The following is a 17,835-nucleotide window of genomic DNA, read 5'->3' on the forward strand; positions in this document are numbered from 1 at the left end:
TTTTTCACCAGAAATCTCTGCATTTGAATCGCATATATATGAGCTGTGCCATAAGCAAATGACAGTCCAGATAGAGCCGTATATGGTTTAGCTTTTTGCATAAGAATGGGGAGACATAGCTATAAACTTCAGGAATCCAGACAAGCCAAACTTGGACAGGTAAAATGGGTCTCATTTTCTTAATGTACAAGTGAAGGAAAAAGGACTGGATGGAAGAGATGCAGGAGCTGTGGAATACCTAGGATTCCATAAACCCTTTGTAATAGGGTTTTCAACAGAGCACAGCAGGGCAAGGCATCCATATTTTATTAGATCCTTTGAAAACGCCAGCCTAGCTATAACGCATTGTAAACAAAAAACTGCAAAATCAGAGTTCTTGCTGTGGCTTTTTCACACATTACTTCTTGGATATTTTCCTTATTTTATGGTAGCTCAAAAAGGTACAAAGTTTGTGGCAGCACACCTTGAGAAGTTGTCAGTTTTCCTTGACTCTGTAAATCTGTCAGGATTGGAAAGGTACTCCAGTTTACTTGAAGGACTGCAGTTAGATGAACAAGGATGCCTCCTAAGCACTAGGAAATGACCTTACTTGGTAATTGGTACCCAGAAATCCTCAAAGGCTAACACACGGTGATGATCTAATCTTGTGGCAGATCTGCGAAGGCTGATCCTTCCCCTAACCTGCATGCCTCCTCGATTTCAGGAGCCTCACTGAGATGCTTCTGGGGTTCCTTTTGTATGTGTCAAGCTCTGTCAGACTGAAGAGGCCCTAACACCATTTTCTCTCCTGCTACTATTAAGTATGATTTATACCCCCCAAATGATAAACAAAACCAAATTGAGATAACCATAAAAAACATAACACAAATGCCATTTTTCATCATTTATTTCTCAAATTTTCACTCCTATTTATTTCCCAAGCTGCAACAACAATTAATATCACAGAATTAACAAGAAGGAAGGAACCAGAAAAGTGAGTGAAGAGAATGTGACTGAAGATGCTTTTGCCATTTGGAAGGGACTGGTTGGTGTTCAGAAAGTCCAAGTGGAAGTAATATGAGTACAACCACATGAAGACCTAGGAACAGGTAAGCTAGGTTCAAAATTTCAGACTGTATCTCCAATATTTGAGTTACTAAGTGTAATGGAATAACAAATTGACAAGTTCTAGAAACAGGCTTATGCTTCACCGAAGCACCTAAAAGCATAGTACCAAGAGTCCATTGCTAAACAGAAACAGAGTACAGTAAATCAGTAAGTGGATTTATTGGATTAGTTTGGCTTTTAGTGGAGGACTTTTTTTATACATTTCATTAGGAGGTGTTTTGGCCTACAGATAAACATATTTCTTAATGCAACAGTAAATAAATATATTCTAAGGGAATAGTTTGGTCTGGGTGCCGCGAGGACCAGGTGCTCCCCACAGAGGCTGAGGGGTGTTGTGGGGCTGGCAGGGCAGGCTTCTTACCAGCCAGGGCCTTTCCCACTGCCCCCAGTCAGGGAGCTGGATGTGAAGCCAGGTTTGGCTGAGAGTCCATGTCATCAGAGAAGTTTATGGTAATGAGGCAGGTCTGAGATCAGGCTGGGAAGTCAGTCTGCAGGTTGGGGTTAGTGCCTGGACTGCTCGGGCCCATGCTAGGCCCAGGCAGTGCTGCGATGCAGTGAGTGCCATGGTTTCAGTGAAGGATGAACACTGGCAGTGTCAGAGCAGCTCCTGGTGTTGGCTGTGGTGTCCCCACATCCGTCTGAGAGCCTTTCTTCAGGGTCACCATTAGGAAGGGGGATGCCTTTGGCTGCATGGCTTGGAGCTGTCCTGAGCCCCAGCAGTCAAAACCCAAGGAAGGGGCATGTGCTCAGGGCCCTGCCAAGTCTCATGATCCCCACCGCTATCCAGCTCCATGGTCTAGCTGGATGCTACACTAGCAGTGATATTTTTGTTGTCTGATATCAGAAGAAAGTTGTAGACATTAGTAACAACTAGCCTTACAAGCTGAAATGTTACCATAAATATTGTTCAAACAACTCCGTTTTGGCCACTCTGAGAAATTCATAGAAGCAAATGAAGGAATGTTCTCCTCTCCATTGGTGAGTGTGGTATAATTGTGTCAGGGTACTGGGTATTGGTGGTATAATTGTGTCAGGGTACATAATTACATAGTTCTCTTTTTCCCTTACTTTGCAATAAAGGGAAGGTAATCCCATTTTAATCAGGTCTTTGCTGCAGCTCAGTTCAAGAGCGGTGAGTCATCACTCACTGCAGGGGGGTTGTCCCTGGCTTAAGCTGTTGACAAAGAAGGCTGAATTTTGCTTTCTTCTTGTATTAAAGTTCAGGTAGTATGCAAGTTGCTTATCTTTTTCCAAACAGAAACACCTTGACATTTTTTATTTTGTTAGAAATCCCTTACAAAACAGGAATTTCACATCCCAGTAAAGAAATTCTGCTAGGCACGAGTCTTTTAGAGAGTTCATAGCATGTTTCACTTAATCTCATCATTGCAGGGCTCTTCGAGATCCTCCATCATCAAATCTTGCTGGTTATTCATCCAATTTCCTTTCCGAACTGGCTTCCCCTCCACTTTAGCATGTTGACAATCTTGATCCTGGGGTGTCTGGTAGGTGGCAGCTGGCAAAATGGCATTGCTTTGGCCTCGCTGGGAATAGATGTCCCTGTGAATGATCTTCCTAGAGCAGAGCTGAAATTTAAAGGCTGCCTGAAAGCCTCTGCGAAAGTTTTCATTAAAGAAACCATAGATGATGGGGTTGATGCTGCTGTTGAAAAAGGCCAGCCAGTGAGCAAAAGGATAGATATAAATGTTGATGATCTGCAACTGGACATCTGACAGGTTGGCGTAGTCTGAGAGCATCATCAGAGTCCACAGGGGAAGCCAAGACAGGGTGAAAAGCAAAGCTACGATAATGAGCATTTTGATGACTTTTTGTTTCTTCTTAGACACGCTGTGTCGCTGCTCCTGGCTGTGCTTTCCCACTGTGGGCATTGCTGTGTTAAAGAGAGCAATGCCTATCCTAGCATACATGATAACAATGAGCAACAGGGGAGCAAGATAGATGTTGGCAAACAGAACCGTTGTATAGATCTTTCTCATTCCTGCATTAGGCCAGTTCTCCCGGCACCAATATACAGGGCGGGTTTCATTGCCATAGCCAAGGATCACCCTGAAATGCTTCTCTTCTTGTACCTGCAACATGACTGCAGAAGGACACATGATTGTGATGGCCAGAATCCAGATGACTGTTATAATAATGATTGCAGTTGAGATGGTCAGCTTCTGTTTAAATGGATAAACAATGCATCGAAACCTGCAGCAAAGACACCCAGGGGCATATATGGAGAAGATGTTTAGAGAAAGCTTAATTAAACAGGCAAATAAATTGTTTAAAATCACTTTTTTTTTTTTTTTTTTTTTTTTTTTTAGAAGTATGGGTGGAATCATCCTGCATAAACCAGTGGAGTTGCATTTAATTGTTCCATTTAAGTATTTTGTTGAGAAAAACAATCTAAAAAAAAAAAAAGTCAAATTTATTGTTAAAATTTCTTTGCTATGATCTGTCTCCTTATCAGCCTGCTGCTGCTGCTTCAGGTAACTGTGGCAGCAGGTACCAGTGCTTCTGTTATCTTTTCTATTAGCTTAGTAGCTGTGGAGCTAACCAACTCTAGGCAGCCAGGTATAGCCCAGGCGTACCATTTTTAAGAGATACCTGTTGAGGAACAAATTGCTGTGACTGCTCTTTAGACTTTGGCACACTTTTTTATTTATTTTTTTTACTTTTCTTTTCTAGATTTAGGAGCTAAACCAATTTAATCTATTGCAGGGTTGCATGAATTAATGAATCCACCTCAGTATGATCGTGTGGCCTGAGGAAGATGGAAGTGACAGTTTGCCATTTCTGCATCATCTTACCTGTCTACAGCAATTGCAACCAGAGTGAAGACAGAGGCAGAGACAGAGATTCCTTGGACCATCCCACTCATCTTGCAAACCATGCTCCCAAATGGCCATCCTGGAAGGAAACAGGCTATTGAAATTGCCTCCATTTCATTGCAGCACTTTTCTTATATGCATAAAAGGAAATTTTTGCCCCAGAAATAATATATTTATTTTGCTTTGGCAGGACATAGTAGGAGTTAGTGAGTCAAAAGTTATGTAAAAAAATGCTTTGCCAGATGCCTAGGTAAGTTTCTGATGTCCCAAAAAGCAGCAAAACAATATGTTGCTTTTCAACATCACATTAAAACAGGATGTCAAGATAAGAAAGGGGCTTGACCACTACAGTTGATTGCTCTCTTCATGTGGCTCATTGCATCCACTGAGTCTTCCTAACATATAACCTAGTTGTGGGATAATCCATTGCTAAAGATCCTGGTTGTGGAAATCAGCAAGGACAGCCCCAGTCAGAAGGTGTGTTAGAAGTTTGTCTTCCTCACCTGTTCCATCCCCTAACTTGAAATGCCTATGGAACTCCCTCAGAAATGGTAGCATGCAAGTGGGGCTACTGATTTCTCAGTTTAAGGTGAGCTTCGTGCTTTGTCACTAAACACATTGCATAGTGAACCCCTTGAGCCCAACCTGCAAAATGAAGGCTTCACATTTCCCCCTAGCTTTCTCACTGGGGTTTCTATTCTGAATGCCAGGGACAGAATAAAAGAGCAATTTGTATTGGTCACTGTCACATGCACTTAACACTTGGGTTCCTCAGGGAGGACTCAGAAATTAAGGCAAATACCCCTCAAGCCCTTTTTGCTATATGGTGTGAACTGGCATACCTGCAATGATGTTGTCCAGGAGGGTGGTGGGCATACAGAAGATTCCCACTAGTAAATCACTGACAGCCAGGTTTAAGATGAAAAGATTTGTGACTGTACGCATGTGTTTACTCCGCAGAACAATATAGCAAACCACTCCGTTGCCAACCATACAAAGCAGGAAGATTAAGAGGTATGAGATGATGAAGACAGCTGCCACTGAAGGCTGATGAAGGTAGAAGTCCACGTAGGAGACGTTGCCTTCAAAGTAGAGGTACTTGTATGTCCCATTATAACTCAGCAGGTGAGGCCAATCAAATGAAGAATTTAAGTCCATTTTCTTACTCATGTTGTAATGTTCCTAGAAAGATATTTTTTAAAAGGTCATTATAGTATGTTTGAAATGGATTTGAGGAAATGTGACTACTTTGGAAATGCAGTGTGCTGAAATTCATGCAAAGCTGTATGTATACTCATCTCTCTGCACCTTACTTTAATGGTCCACGTTCTGCATCCCCATCTTCCCCAGATACTATTAGTTTGATTTTTACAATGCAGGCATATAAAAATGAACAGTAAGACTACTAAAGTTTTGTTTTTGTTTTTTTTTTTTTTTTCTTTCTGCAATCTCCATAAATGAAGTCCTTCCCTTCACAAAGAAGAAGAAAGCCAGACAGGATGTAAACAAGCCTATTGTGATGTGTCAAGTAAACAAAGAAACAACCTAAGCAGTTTATTTTAAGGAGAAAAAAAAATCAGAATTCTTGAGAAATCCATTTATTCAACAGCTTGAGTAATCTAATGCTTAGGGGACAGTGAGGCTGCTGAGCCATTAAGAACAGTAATTAAATTAAAGCTTTCAGAAGGCACCAACTTTCTGCCTGAATGTATCCAAACCCAATCCCATTTAACTGAAAAGAAGATGTTTATGTGTACAACTGATATTAGGCCACAAGTGATTTTGCTTTCCTGCTTACAATCTATGTAGATCAGGAGAAAAGTTGGGAAACACAGAATACTACAGTGCTTAAAATGTACTGAAGCATAAGATCTGTTTTCTAGCTCTGTTGCTGAATTTGTATGATTTGGGGGAATTCATTATCTCTTCATGTTGTGGTTTAATCATTAAAAAGCCTGGGTAATACTTTTCCCACATTAGGTATTCACTCTGTAAAGAAAATATCTTATTAGATTCGAGTATTACATTGCAGTTGGCAAAATCTACAGGCTTTTTCTTGGAGACACTTATTTTGAGGTCTGAACTCTCTTGAAATTGGTATCTTCTCTGTTTCAAGCCATAAGTATCTATATCTTTTGTGTTGTAGTAGCAATGTTTTTACTGGTGGGATGGTTCAAAGATAAGGGGTACAAGACCGCTTGGTATTGGTGCAAGAATCACTTTATCAGATACAGAATTTGTGTGCCTTGAACTTACTAACTTCCAAACATAACTCACTGAACTTAACTTTGTAGGCTACAAACTATTTTCTTGCCTGTAAAACCTATAGCTCTACATGACACTGCACAAAAATTCTAAATCAAGTCTTAACCATGGCAAACTTTTAATGTGTTTATTATATATATGGCATAGAAATTGTATCAGCCTCCAGTAACAAGTCAGCACTGGCTTCTTGATGTTTACAGTTGTCACCAGGTAACATAACTTGCAAGAAGCATTTGAATATATTTTTCCATATTTATTTTATCTGCCAGATGGAGACTTTGAAACTTAGGTAAAGGGAGCAGGGAAAATGATCACGTTTCCATCTGCTGATGGCTTTTGGATGGCACTTAATTAAAATGGGTTCTGGGGTTACGTTTCTTAAATAGGTGTATTTATATAGATACCTAAAGGGGCAGAAGGAAGGAACTGTCCCTGACTTAAAAGAATAGCAAAACTAACTCCTGGCAAAAGGCACCAAATTAATGTGTGGGAGCAGGTAAGTTCAGAACACTTCCCAAAGTCTTCAGTATAAATGGCATTTAAATTGAGGCACAAGGATCCAAATCCTGATGAGGTTGTACATAAGGGAAGCAAAGTGCTGACTTTATCTCTTTTCTTATGAAAGAAAATTCAGAGCTGGCCCTTTTTTGTGCAACTATGGTTTCAGCTGCCTCCCCAGATTCCAAACGCTGAAGGTGGTTTTCCAGTATTTATGGAGTAACAAAAGAAGGTAATATTCTGCTGTCATTTCTAGTAGAGCAGCCCTCTCCCCAGAAAAAGAAAATGAGTGTTAGGTAATGTTGCCAAAAAGATGGGATATTTTTCTTCATTCTTCTTGCTGGGTTTTACTTAAAGACTTTCTAATTAAGATTCCGTCTCTGCCTGTTTTTCCCTGGTATATTTATTCACATCTGTTTGCCAGGACAGTATTGCAGTTTTTGTGTGTGTGTTGTTGTTTTTTTTTAAATATATATTTTGCTTGTCAATGAAATTCAGCCACATCAAAACCTCTGTAAGTGCTTTACTTCCAGTAGCAAATGCAGTGAAAAAAAAATATTTATTCTGGTATGCCCCATGTTTGGAACAAACAGAGTAGTGGGGAAAAAAAAACAAAAAAAAAACCAAAACAAAACAAAAAAACACAACAATTTTATCGTATCTTCTGTCTTTTTAGAAGTCAGTAACAATACAATGCTTACAGTGGGTCTGTATTTTTATATATTCTTTATATATTTTAACAAATCAGTATATAGAAACTAGTCATACTAGTTGTGTGTTCTCTTCGGCTGCTCTTATGCAGAAAGACTGTATTTTTGATTTTTTTTTTTTAATTTCAAAATAGTTTCAAAACAAATGAAAATATTTTTATTCAAATATTTAACGTACCTGATGTTTTAACTAGCCAGAGATCAGAGTCAGCTACTGTAGAAGGTTTATTAATGTCAATTTTATTATTCACTTAAGAAAGCAGTTACTAATGAATTTGCATACAAACATGCCCAAGATGAACAGTGAGAGCAGAATTCAAAAATAAACATTAGGCAATAGCTTACACCATTCATTTAGTCACAGATTTGGAGCTGTGCTTTATAAATCTCAGGAGATGCTATGTCACTGAAATCCCATTTAAAGCTCAGCATCTCTTGTGCTCCCTTTTGGCTCCCGACAAGAAATAGATTTATTGTTGCTCACTTTGCTCCTCTACCCCAGACAGCTTCTTAGGGTAGTAAAGTGCAGGAGGCCAAGCTCTCCGTACCCAGGGAGATGATGGAGATGACAGTCTGGATGAGAGGCAGTGGTTATAATATGTGCTTCCTTCACCAGGAAAGGCAGTGGAGTGACCTTTCTGCTTGGCATGGCTATTCTGGGTGAGGCCCAAACACGTACCGGCAATCTAAAATGCCAGCATTTGGCCTGTAGCTCTAAGTCATTTATAAGGCTGCCATCAACGGTATTAATCAAGTTAAAAATGCAAGGGTTCTTGGGTTCAGCCACTGTTATCCAATGTCTATTGCTGAGAATAAGTAAGAGTTTGGTTTAACAGTGGAGGTGTAATAGTTACGGAGCAGACGGTGCCATAATCTGACACTTGGTATTTGTTTGGAGCAAACAAAGCAACAGATGAAGGTCCTGTAGACTAATTGCTCCGTTTCACATAGTAAATACAAAAGTGTGAGAAAATGGGAGTTCTACTCTACACGGAGCAAGCACGAGACTAGTAGGTGTCACACACAGCTTTTGGGTTTGGCAAACAGTAGCTATCCAATCTCAACCAAAAGTTTGGAAACAGTCAGGCCCCTTGTCAATTCCCATCTAACAAAAATAGATGTGTGTTTGGCTTCTTTATTTTGTTGTTTTCTCTGAGGTTCTTTGGTCTTGGGAATGCAAAACCTTGAGGGTCATTCCTATGCAGTGGCAGGATTTTAATGAATTCAATTGAATTCCGTTCATTAACACAACTGAAATTATCCCTTTTCATATTAAAAGCATAATTTTAGAATACTTTACATATTAATTATTCTTTGGATGCTTTTCATGGATTTGGTCTCTTTTTGACAATGTGTTTATAAAGCAACCACTTTCAATCTTTTCAGTAAGGAACTCTGGAATAGTTTTTGTTTGTAACTGGTGAACGAGAAATTGCAAACAACCTCAAGGCACAATTGGAGTTGTGCCTATTTGTCTTACAGAGACTGATTACACAAATGAAACTTTGTACCACTGAAGCTGTACCAAATACAATGAACTTTCCATACAAATACTGTGTCTTACAGGAGATGGCAAAATACACAAATTTTTATTATATTCAAGCTGAGGGGGATAGGATTGGCTGAAAGAAGAAATGAAGGTAGTGCATTGTGTTTTAACAAGCTAAACAGACAGTGATAAATAATTGAGCGAGGTACAGAAGATAGCAGCACAAGTCATCTAAGAAAAGGGAAAAAGTAATGTAATGCATAAATATCATATGATGATAAATAAAAGCAATTTGCTTCCACATGGTAATTTGATAAGGGCACGGCCTCAGTACTTTATTTAATACGCCAGAGGAAAATCTGCAAAAAAATAAAGCAAGAGCCTCAACTATTGAAAAACTGCCCACGCATTGTTTTTAAAACATGCTAGAGTGATAACACTAGTGAAATGTCAATAACGTCCATAGACAAATATGCAGGATTAAGTCTGTGCAACCAGGAGAGTCTTATGCCATCAAATATGGAAAATTAATTTTCCTGTGTAACAATAACAATTCAAGGTAATTAGGAAGTCAGTGTAATTACTTTTATGTTGACCACACAAGAATTCTGGCAACCATGGGAGCCAGCCAATACTGTTTCACTTCTGTGTACAACCATTTGTTTCTGTTATCCTAATTTGTGCATGTGTGAAATCTCATCACAGAATCCTCTGAGGGCTTAGAAGAGGAAAAAATGATAAGGAAACACTGAAGAACTTAAAGACAGACATTATGGAAAAAGAAAATGTACTGCGGTAAGTGCTAAAAAAAAAGTGTTGTGTCTTTGTCCAGAGCTATACACTTAGTGATGGGTTAACTGCAGAAATTTCCTGGAGACCTTTTTCCTGGAAAATGAGAGCATCTCTGTTCTGCTGAAAAATGAGAAAGTCCTTTCAAAATACAGACACTGTGGGATGGCCAAAAAAAAAAAAAAAAAAAAGCAAAAAAAAAGCACCTCATTCTATAAACACATTGAAAACAAAGGTAAGACTAGTGCACAGATTATCCTATACCTCAGTGGATCAGAAGTGTTACTGACAGAAGTCCAAACTGTTCTTGCCTATAAAAAACATGAGAAGGCCAATTATGGACATTATTAGTAGTGAGAATGGCAAATGGTCATAAAATCTTTGCCTTTATGACAAAAGATGTTTGGAGTAGGGGGAAAGACACCTATCAAGGCAATAGCAAGGAACAAGGTCTAATCGCCAACCAGTCACTTTGGCTGCATGTTACCATTTCGTATGGAAAAAAGCCTAAGTTCAAAAAGCTGTTCAACAAGGGTAACTTACAGAGCAGTATTCAGTGAAGGAAAAAAAAAAAGTGAACAACCAGTTGCATGTCAATACTAGGTACAAGGATCTATGGTTTGTAGGAAGTTACTAGCTGAAAGTCAGGCAGTAGCAGCATGATACTGTAAAACAAGTACTCTATAGAGCATAAGTGTGACAATAGGTGACTAAACACAGGATTCCTTTGGTGTTGTTGATTACCTATGGCTCACTTGATCTGTTGCATGTAGATTTGGTCAATTTAATTCAATGCAGACTTGGACCAAGTGGAGGAAGTCTGGAAGAAAGCTACATAAAAGATCGAGGGGCTCAAAAGTACAACAGAGTGAAACAGTGGAAGTTATAGGGCCATTTCATCTAAAGAAAAATATTTACAAAGGGATATCACCACATCGTTTCATTTTATTAATGGCTTCAGAAGCACTTCATAGCATCTTACATTTCAAAAAGGTTGGATGTGAAGGGCATGAATCTGCAATACATTGTAAGCACGACTCGTCTTTCCCTTCTCTTTCGAAAGGAAGAAGTCCTCAACAACTGACCAAGTTCCAGCATGCAACGGGCAAAGCGCAGAAACTGTTCCCGATAAAACAGAGCATCTGGATTTGCCAAGTTAAATGGCACAAGTGTCTTTATCAAGAAAAGATTTCATTACAGAGTACAATTATTTTCTTGGAACTTGTTACAAAGTATGTTTTAACTTGATATTGCACTTAATGTCATTTTCCTCTACAAGCAGAAACGCTTAGTCTGTACTAATTCATAAATACCTTAGTCTTAATTCATAAATACCCTTAGAGTTTGTACATGCAATTCCAAATAGAGTCCTCTGGAAGTTAACATTCCCTTAACTTTTTCATACATCTTAATTTCACGGTCATTTGTACAAAATACATATGATTTTATCTCAAATTACATACTGAGTATGTCACAAGGAAAGGGCAGGCTTTCAGCTAAGAAAAAAGCTGTGATAGAGAAGACTAAAACCACCAAGTTACAGAAAATTAATTGAATCTTACTGCCATATACTTCCAAATGAGAAATTTGTTTCTCGTTGCATAAGTGGACAATTCCTGGGAGACATATCAAGCTTGAGATTGCATGCAGAGCTCTAATGAATGGGCTTGAACTGTCTGTCTTCTCCTAACAGTCATCTGGGAAATCTGAGTTGGGACCAAAGGAAATATTTTGTCAAAGATTTATTGGGTTTGCTGTTTTTTTTTTCCTTAGTGTTGTTTTTCATCTTACTTTTTCTTGTCCTAATTACAAAGAGCAATGCTACCAGTAGGAGTGCCGTAATAGACAAAACTTAATTGCCAATTACTCATCCACTTAGGCAAGGATTATAAAACCCTTTGCCGAAAACCCAAATTCAAATGCAAATCAAAAGGATGGTATAGCAGGTGAGGCATTCACAGCAAGTTTGTTGTGTGTCTTGAGCACATCAAATTTTCACTTTTTCAAGTTTCTAGCATTCAAATACTGCACAGCTTAAATAAAATTACTTTTTCATTGTCACACTAAATGAAGAATATGAATGCTGAAAATCTGCCATAGGAAAGCCTTGCTCTAACCAACCATTTTCTGCCTTTTGCTATAAGGTGACCTAAGGCACCCATGTGCATTCCCTTTAAAAAATTCCCTTTACTTGTGACTTCCACCACTTTGCCCAGAAAGATTCCAGATGTGAAGTTCCCAGTTAGAGTACAGGTCAAACCTGGGATAAAAGCTGGTCAGTTAACTTGTTTGGCTTTTTTATCCATCATGAAGCTGCATGCCATGCCACACAGGAGATAACAGGGACTCTTAGGATAAACACAGATATGGTGACAGGGCTTTTGTGTTAGCTGATATGGTTCTTGGTTACACAGTAAAATCTGATCACTTAATGCTTTGATAGCAAAGGCACACAGAGAAAGTATTTTCTGTGTACATGTTATATTTGATGGCTGTACATTACTTGTCCATCAATTCACGTATGGTAGAGTTTAGTTGAGCTAAGTTTAACTATTGCTTCTCATATCTCTGTTGCTTAATGCTTAGTCAGCCTTTAAGGTTCGGAGTTTGTAGTGTTTCCTCTTGATGTCTCACAGGCTGTTTTACATTTGAACTAAAACCTCAGCCAACTGTTCCCCAAAACAAGATTAAAGAAAGATTTCCCTCGTGTAGGCACATTTATCCAGCCACTTTATTAAGAAGTCTAGCAAGTCCTGAGATATATTAGCTCCCTTATACTTGGAAATGACTTTTGTCATTTTCTCAACTGTTCCCTTAAGACCACTCATATCCCCAGTCTCAGTCTTGAATTTATTTGCAGCCTCTTTGCAACTAAGGAGTCTTTTTACCCTTAGTCCTCTCCACTATCAGCAGGATGAGAAAAAAGGATGACACTACCACTACTGTCAGCAGCACAGGAGAAAAAAAAAAAATCAGGTAAGCACTCATTAAGTAAACTGCAGGGAAGCCACATAACCCATTCAGTACAGGACATAGCTTGCTTAGGATAAACACGACTTATGCCCAAGCCCTACATTGATAGCTAGGGAGTCAGAAGCCTAGCACATATGGGAGAGAATATGCCTAAGAGATGCAAAATAACTAATTGAAAGCTATCAGTTTGTATTGAGGCCAAGTTAAAGCACACACTTGGTGTGTTTTCTGTTATGCCATGATAGCATTCTCATCCTCTTGATGCAGTGTTATACAGAAAACAAGGATTTTAAAAATAGACCTTTGTAAGTTCCTGCAGTTTACCTGGTGCTTAGTACAAACACCTCTCTCACTCAAGAGATGACCCCTTCAGAGGAGTTCCCACCACCCCCAGCTGTTATCTAGGACTACCAAGAGGGGTGTTGGACTTACTATATGAATGGAATGAAGGTAATTCAAATCATGACTGCAGAAAGCAAGAAGTGTACACACTCCTTACCTTTGGTCAGAGACGTGCATTTAGTAGAGACGTAATGAGATTCTCATTAAATTCAGTGGGTCTTTGGGGCTCTTAACAGAAAGTGCTGCAGAAAAAGACTAATATAGCAAGAGCAACATTCTCTGTGATCACCAGTGCACACATAGCAACCAAGTGCAGTTGTGTTAACAGTGTTGTGACAACAGGTAGCAAGCCTTTCTGATTGATCTCTTCTCCTTAGCTAAGAAGAACTGATCAGAGCTGTCCACTGCTCCTGCAAGTCAAACATAACATGCTTGGTGCCACCTGAATATTCCCCTCACAACTTGCTCTATTTGCCACATTTTTGTTAAGACATTACTTGAACTTAGAAGAGGGAAATAAGTCCCTCAAACACACTGGTAGAGAAGCTTTTGATAAAATAAAACTATTTTAAGTCCTCCTGAGGTGTAAGCAGCTTCCCATCCATGACGGGAAATTGGCTACGGAACCCAGTAAAAGTAGCCTGAACCAGTCTGAGCTCTTTCACTGGAAAGAGACTCCTGTGAACACTTAACAGTGAGTGTTTTAAATTAAGCTATACTAACAGATGAATACTCACCTCTAGGCTTTTTACAATACTATGTTGCTACTGTCAGGAGATGTGCCTCCTAAATAACCAACTGTCAGGCACAGCAGCTGACTTATAACATCCCCAGACCTTCCATATGGGCTGAATGGTAAGCACAAGGCTGAATCATCTCATCTTATGTGCTGGTTGAGGCCTATTCTTTGCTCCTTCAGCCTATCAAATTCCTTATTTCCCAGCTCATAACAGAGTGACTGTGTTGCAGTTGAAAGACAGAGGTTCTAGTTCTGCCTCACATTTGATTATGAAATTATGAACTGTGTCCAAAACATCGTGTTTGATGATGTGGGGCTTGACATACCAGCACAGAGCAATCTTCCCTATTTCTGAGCATACAGCTTTCTCCAGTTGACAGTGTGCTTCCTAGATGTATTGAAGGCAGATTTCTCTTGCAGCCAAGTTTCACTGGTCCATGCAATGACATGGTACTCAAAGTGAAGCCTTTGGCCAGTAAAAAGGTTAACTACGCAGTTCAGTAGTCTAAGAAATGAAAAGCAATTTGTTCTACAAGTTTTTCAGCTGTCCATGTCCAATACTACTTTTTCCTGATGAGTTTTTCTGCTGATACATTGTAGTAAAAAAAACTCAGGATCTGATTGACAGCTGACAAGTTCCTCTTCCTCTAGCAAACAATGTAAAAAGCAGTGTTAAGTCACAAACCCTTACTCTGTGCAAACAAATTAAGAGGTTTAAGCTCAAAAATAGTGCTTGGGGCAGCTTTCTAAAGTGCTGTGTTGAATCCAAAGATACAAGCTTTTAAAACTAAACAGGATAGTGCTTATTATAAAACAAAAGCCTTGGACAATAGAAGTTAGCCATATTTATTACATCAGCTCATACCTGGCTTGTTGTAAGACACAGCTTGAAAAGATGCAAAAGGCACTTTTTTAAAAACGTATGTACTTTCCCATAAAATTAGTTTCTAGCTGGAATTTTAGAAGTGGAATGAAGCATCTTATCCTTCTCCACCTGCTTTATTCCCACCCAAGAACATGTGAGCTGCCAGTCAGCAGTCTGAACAAAAGCAATACTAATACAAATAGCACATCATCTTGGTGCCCTGCCCCGTATTATATCTGTACTTATTTTAAAAAACAAGCAAGAGCTGTAATTGATTTAAATCTCCTTTTGCATAGATGTGCTGTTGCATGATATAAGGTAGATATGAAAGCACACAGAGCCCTGTATCGGGAATATATTCCTTTCTTCCCTGTAGCTGAAAGACCTATCTAAATACAATACTCATGTAGGTGGTCTAATTAGTCTACCTGCAACAAACACATAGTTCATTTACAAATCTGCAGAACAGGCAAGAATTGAAGTCATCCTACACCTTCTCAGTGCCAACAGTTGGCTTTCAGTTAGCAAACCAACACATACGTCTTATCAGTTACTGTGAATAGTCACTGATAGATTAAACACCTGAATCATTCAGTGACTTGCTCTAATCCTTTGAATCCATTTATTCCTTCAAACACCACACAGTAAATTGCCTCAGTGAAAATAGGTACCAGAAACCACCAACAGATATACCTAATCCAAGTTAATCATGCAGGTGATTGGAGCTCCCCCTTTGAGCTCTAAAACTGTTGATTACGTTTTGCAACTGTACTGAGGACTCCATCGGAATTAGCTTGAGCTCACAGACAGAGTCCTCTCTACCTCTTAAAATAATTTTATCTGAGGAGTGATAACTGAAACTGAAATATAACAATTGCTTCTGCTTCACAAAAGAATAAATTGATCCTGTAAAAAGGCAGAGTTAAAAAAAAAAAAAAGATTCCCTCCCCCTGCCAAAGACTGAGTTTTCCATATCCTTTTGCACACTTGATGTTCACTCTGAATGCAGTTACACTGGTAGCACTAACAGCAGTGCAGCATGGACAAGTGCAGGTAGAACAACCAGAAAACTTGCTCCAAAATACTATAGCAGGCATGCAGCAACTTCATTCACAGCAAAGTAATTGTACCTGATTCCTGGCATCGAGAGCGACTAGACTCAGCACAGCAATTGTGAGCTAGCAGCACTGACAATTGCCCTGTGAAATATTTTCAGCCCTTTAAAACTGTCAGATATAGCCGGTCAGGGAAAATAACAGGTCCAGTTATACAAATGGCTTTAACTGCTGACCTTCTTCCCCAGGGGTGCTGTTAGTGGGAGCAGGCTTTTCTCCATAAAGCCCCAGAGCTGTGCACAAGGATTAAGTGGCTGCCACATGTAGGTATACACTTCCAGCAGCAGCTACACAGATGCTCCCCCTGCCCAGCCATCCCTGCTGGGGGTGGTGTGGGCATCCCCCACCTCCCTTTTGAGGCACAGAGCTGTTGGTGTCAGATCTCCACTGTCAAGCTCTGTACTCCAGCGTCCCAGTGCTGACCAGTACAAACTGCTCAGGATGGCTGCATCACCCTCCCTGGCACCAACTGAGGCAGGCACCACCAGCAGCCCCACGCAGCCCGTGCCCTGTCCCCACCTCAGGCAGCAGCATCAGCGTTCCCCTGCACACACACACAAGACCTGTTGCTCCCACAGCACTGGCAGCTCCACCTCAGCTCCCAGCTGAGCAGAGGGGAACATCCCAGCCCGAGTCCCAGCCAGCCCCCTGCCCAGGATCCCCCACTTACAGCAGGGAAAGCTCTGCAGCAGCCACCGGTGCAGAGCTGCGAGGAGAAAGGCTGCAGCCTCACAGCAGAGAGGGAACAGCCCCGGCAGTGCCTGGCAGATGCAGGGAGGAGGCAGAGAGAGAAGGAGGGACTGGAGAGAACAGCCCAAAGCCAGGCTGCTGAGCCCTGGGGCCAGGGGGCTGTCACCTGCAGCCATCGCTACCCCGGGGCAGTGGGGGTGCCTGCTTGGCACGTCAGGGCTGTGCTTCTTTATAGAGCCTCCTCCTGTTTTTTTTTAGGCATCATTTCCACTTGGAAAGCCCTTTAGCAGAGCTGGGGCTAACAATTGTCTCCCCAGGAGAGACCTAACTCTACCACCCCCAGCCATCACACCTGAGGGGGCAGCAGCAATCTCTGAGCCATCTCTGATGCACTGAGCGCTCCTCAGCACAGCACCACACAGGCTCCTGTTCTACATGCTGAGCTCCAACATCTAGACCAACATCCCTCCTGAGATAAGGCAGGGTTAGCTTTTAAATCAAGAGTGGGAAACTGCGGGAAAGAATAACCTGTACTGTCCTGGTCAAACTAGTTGGGACATGGACTTTGGATTACAGTTTTTAGCTTTACTTCTTGCATTCCCTTCCCTGGGAAACTGAACTGCCCTTGAGCCCCATAGCCAAAGTGCCAGTACTTATCTCCCTGGGGCCACCACAGCTGCCTTCTTCCTTGGGAGTCCAAAGTAAGTCACAGGAAGGCCAAGGAGTGCTCTGATCTAGCACATAGAGCAAGAAATCCACCTCCAGGGTTCTGGCTTAGCCTTGGGGTAAAGGCCCTTACTCTGCTGTTAACTTTCAGGGGGTTCCTGGAGTGCCACACTATGGGGACAGGTAATAGAAAGGTGCCCTTTACACTGTACTCAGCTGAAGTGGATAATAGAAGCCTTGCCAGAGATCTGGAAAATAATGATCACTACTAAAATTCATTACCAAAATAAAAGTAGAACACTTCTGAGATCAATCACAATGACAAAAACTATCAGGCATGTTTTGAAATGAACATGTCCCAACCTTATTTACATAAGCTATCAGAAAGGAAGTAAGTATTCAGTGACATACTAACATGTACTTAACTAACAGAGACAGAACACACCAAAACTGGTCTGCAAAATAATAAAAAATAAAGGAAGGCTAAATCTAAGGACAAAAAGAAAAGCAGTGCTTCCACCACCATGGGTAGCCCCAAAGCACCCGCACAAGGACTCAAGTCAGCCCAACAACATTGCTCAGACCAAGGCAGAAAAAAAGAACAGCACTACAACATCCCTGCTACCAGGGCAGAAGAGCACTCACAGCACACTCCCTACTACAGTAAGAAGCCAGACCCCCTCAGCCAAAGCTTAAATACAGCACTGGGACCAATGGGGAGGTGTGTGTGGGCAGCGGCGGCCCCAGGTGAGG

At 40.7% G+C, this 17,835-nt stretch overlaps 1 protein-coding gene across 4 annotated transcripts; it reads right to left on the minus strand.

Annotated features, from left to right (window-relative positions):
- Positions 1-1,621: 1,621 nt before the first annotated feature.
- Positions 1,622-17,747, minus strand: NPFFR2 (neuropeptide FF receptor 2). Of its 4 annotated transcripts, none has more exons than XM_084518448.1 (5): positions 17,070-17,697; positions 16,397-16,487; positions 4,784-5,123; positions 3,921-4,020; positions 1,622-3,318 (listed from the first exon to the last, which is right to left on the minus strand). In XM_084518448.1, exons 3-5 carry the CDS (start codon positions 5,109-5,111, stop codon positions 2,478-2,480), a joined length of 1,269 nt encoding a protein of 422 aa, XP_084374574.1. In that variant the 5' UTR covers positions 5,112-5,123; positions 16,397-16,487; positions 17,070-17,697; the 3' UTR covers positions 1,622-2,477. The 4 variants fall into 4 exon arrangements, 1 of the variants encoding a protein (XP_084374574.1); XR_014692774.1 differs by lacking the exons at positions 1,622-3,318; positions 3,921-4,020; positions 4,784-5,123 and adding exons at positions 10,618-11,398; positions 11,953-12,040; positions 13,165-13,249 and having other exon boundaries at positions 17,070-17,676; XR_014692773.1 differs by lacking the exons at positions 1,622-3,318; positions 3,921-4,020; positions 4,784-5,123; positions 16,397-16,487; positions 17,070-17,697 and adding exons at positions 10,618-11,398; positions 11,953-12,040; positions 13,165-13,249; positions 17,728-17,747.
- Positions 17,748-17,835: the final 88 nt, after the last annotated feature.

The sequence above is a fragment of the Aythya ferina genome (assembly GCF_964211825.1).
Source record: "Aythya ferina genome assembly, chromosome: 4".
NCBI classification, from domain to species: domain Eukaryota; kingdom Metazoa; phylum Chordata; class Aves; order Anseriformes; family Anatidae; genus Aythya; species Aythya ferina.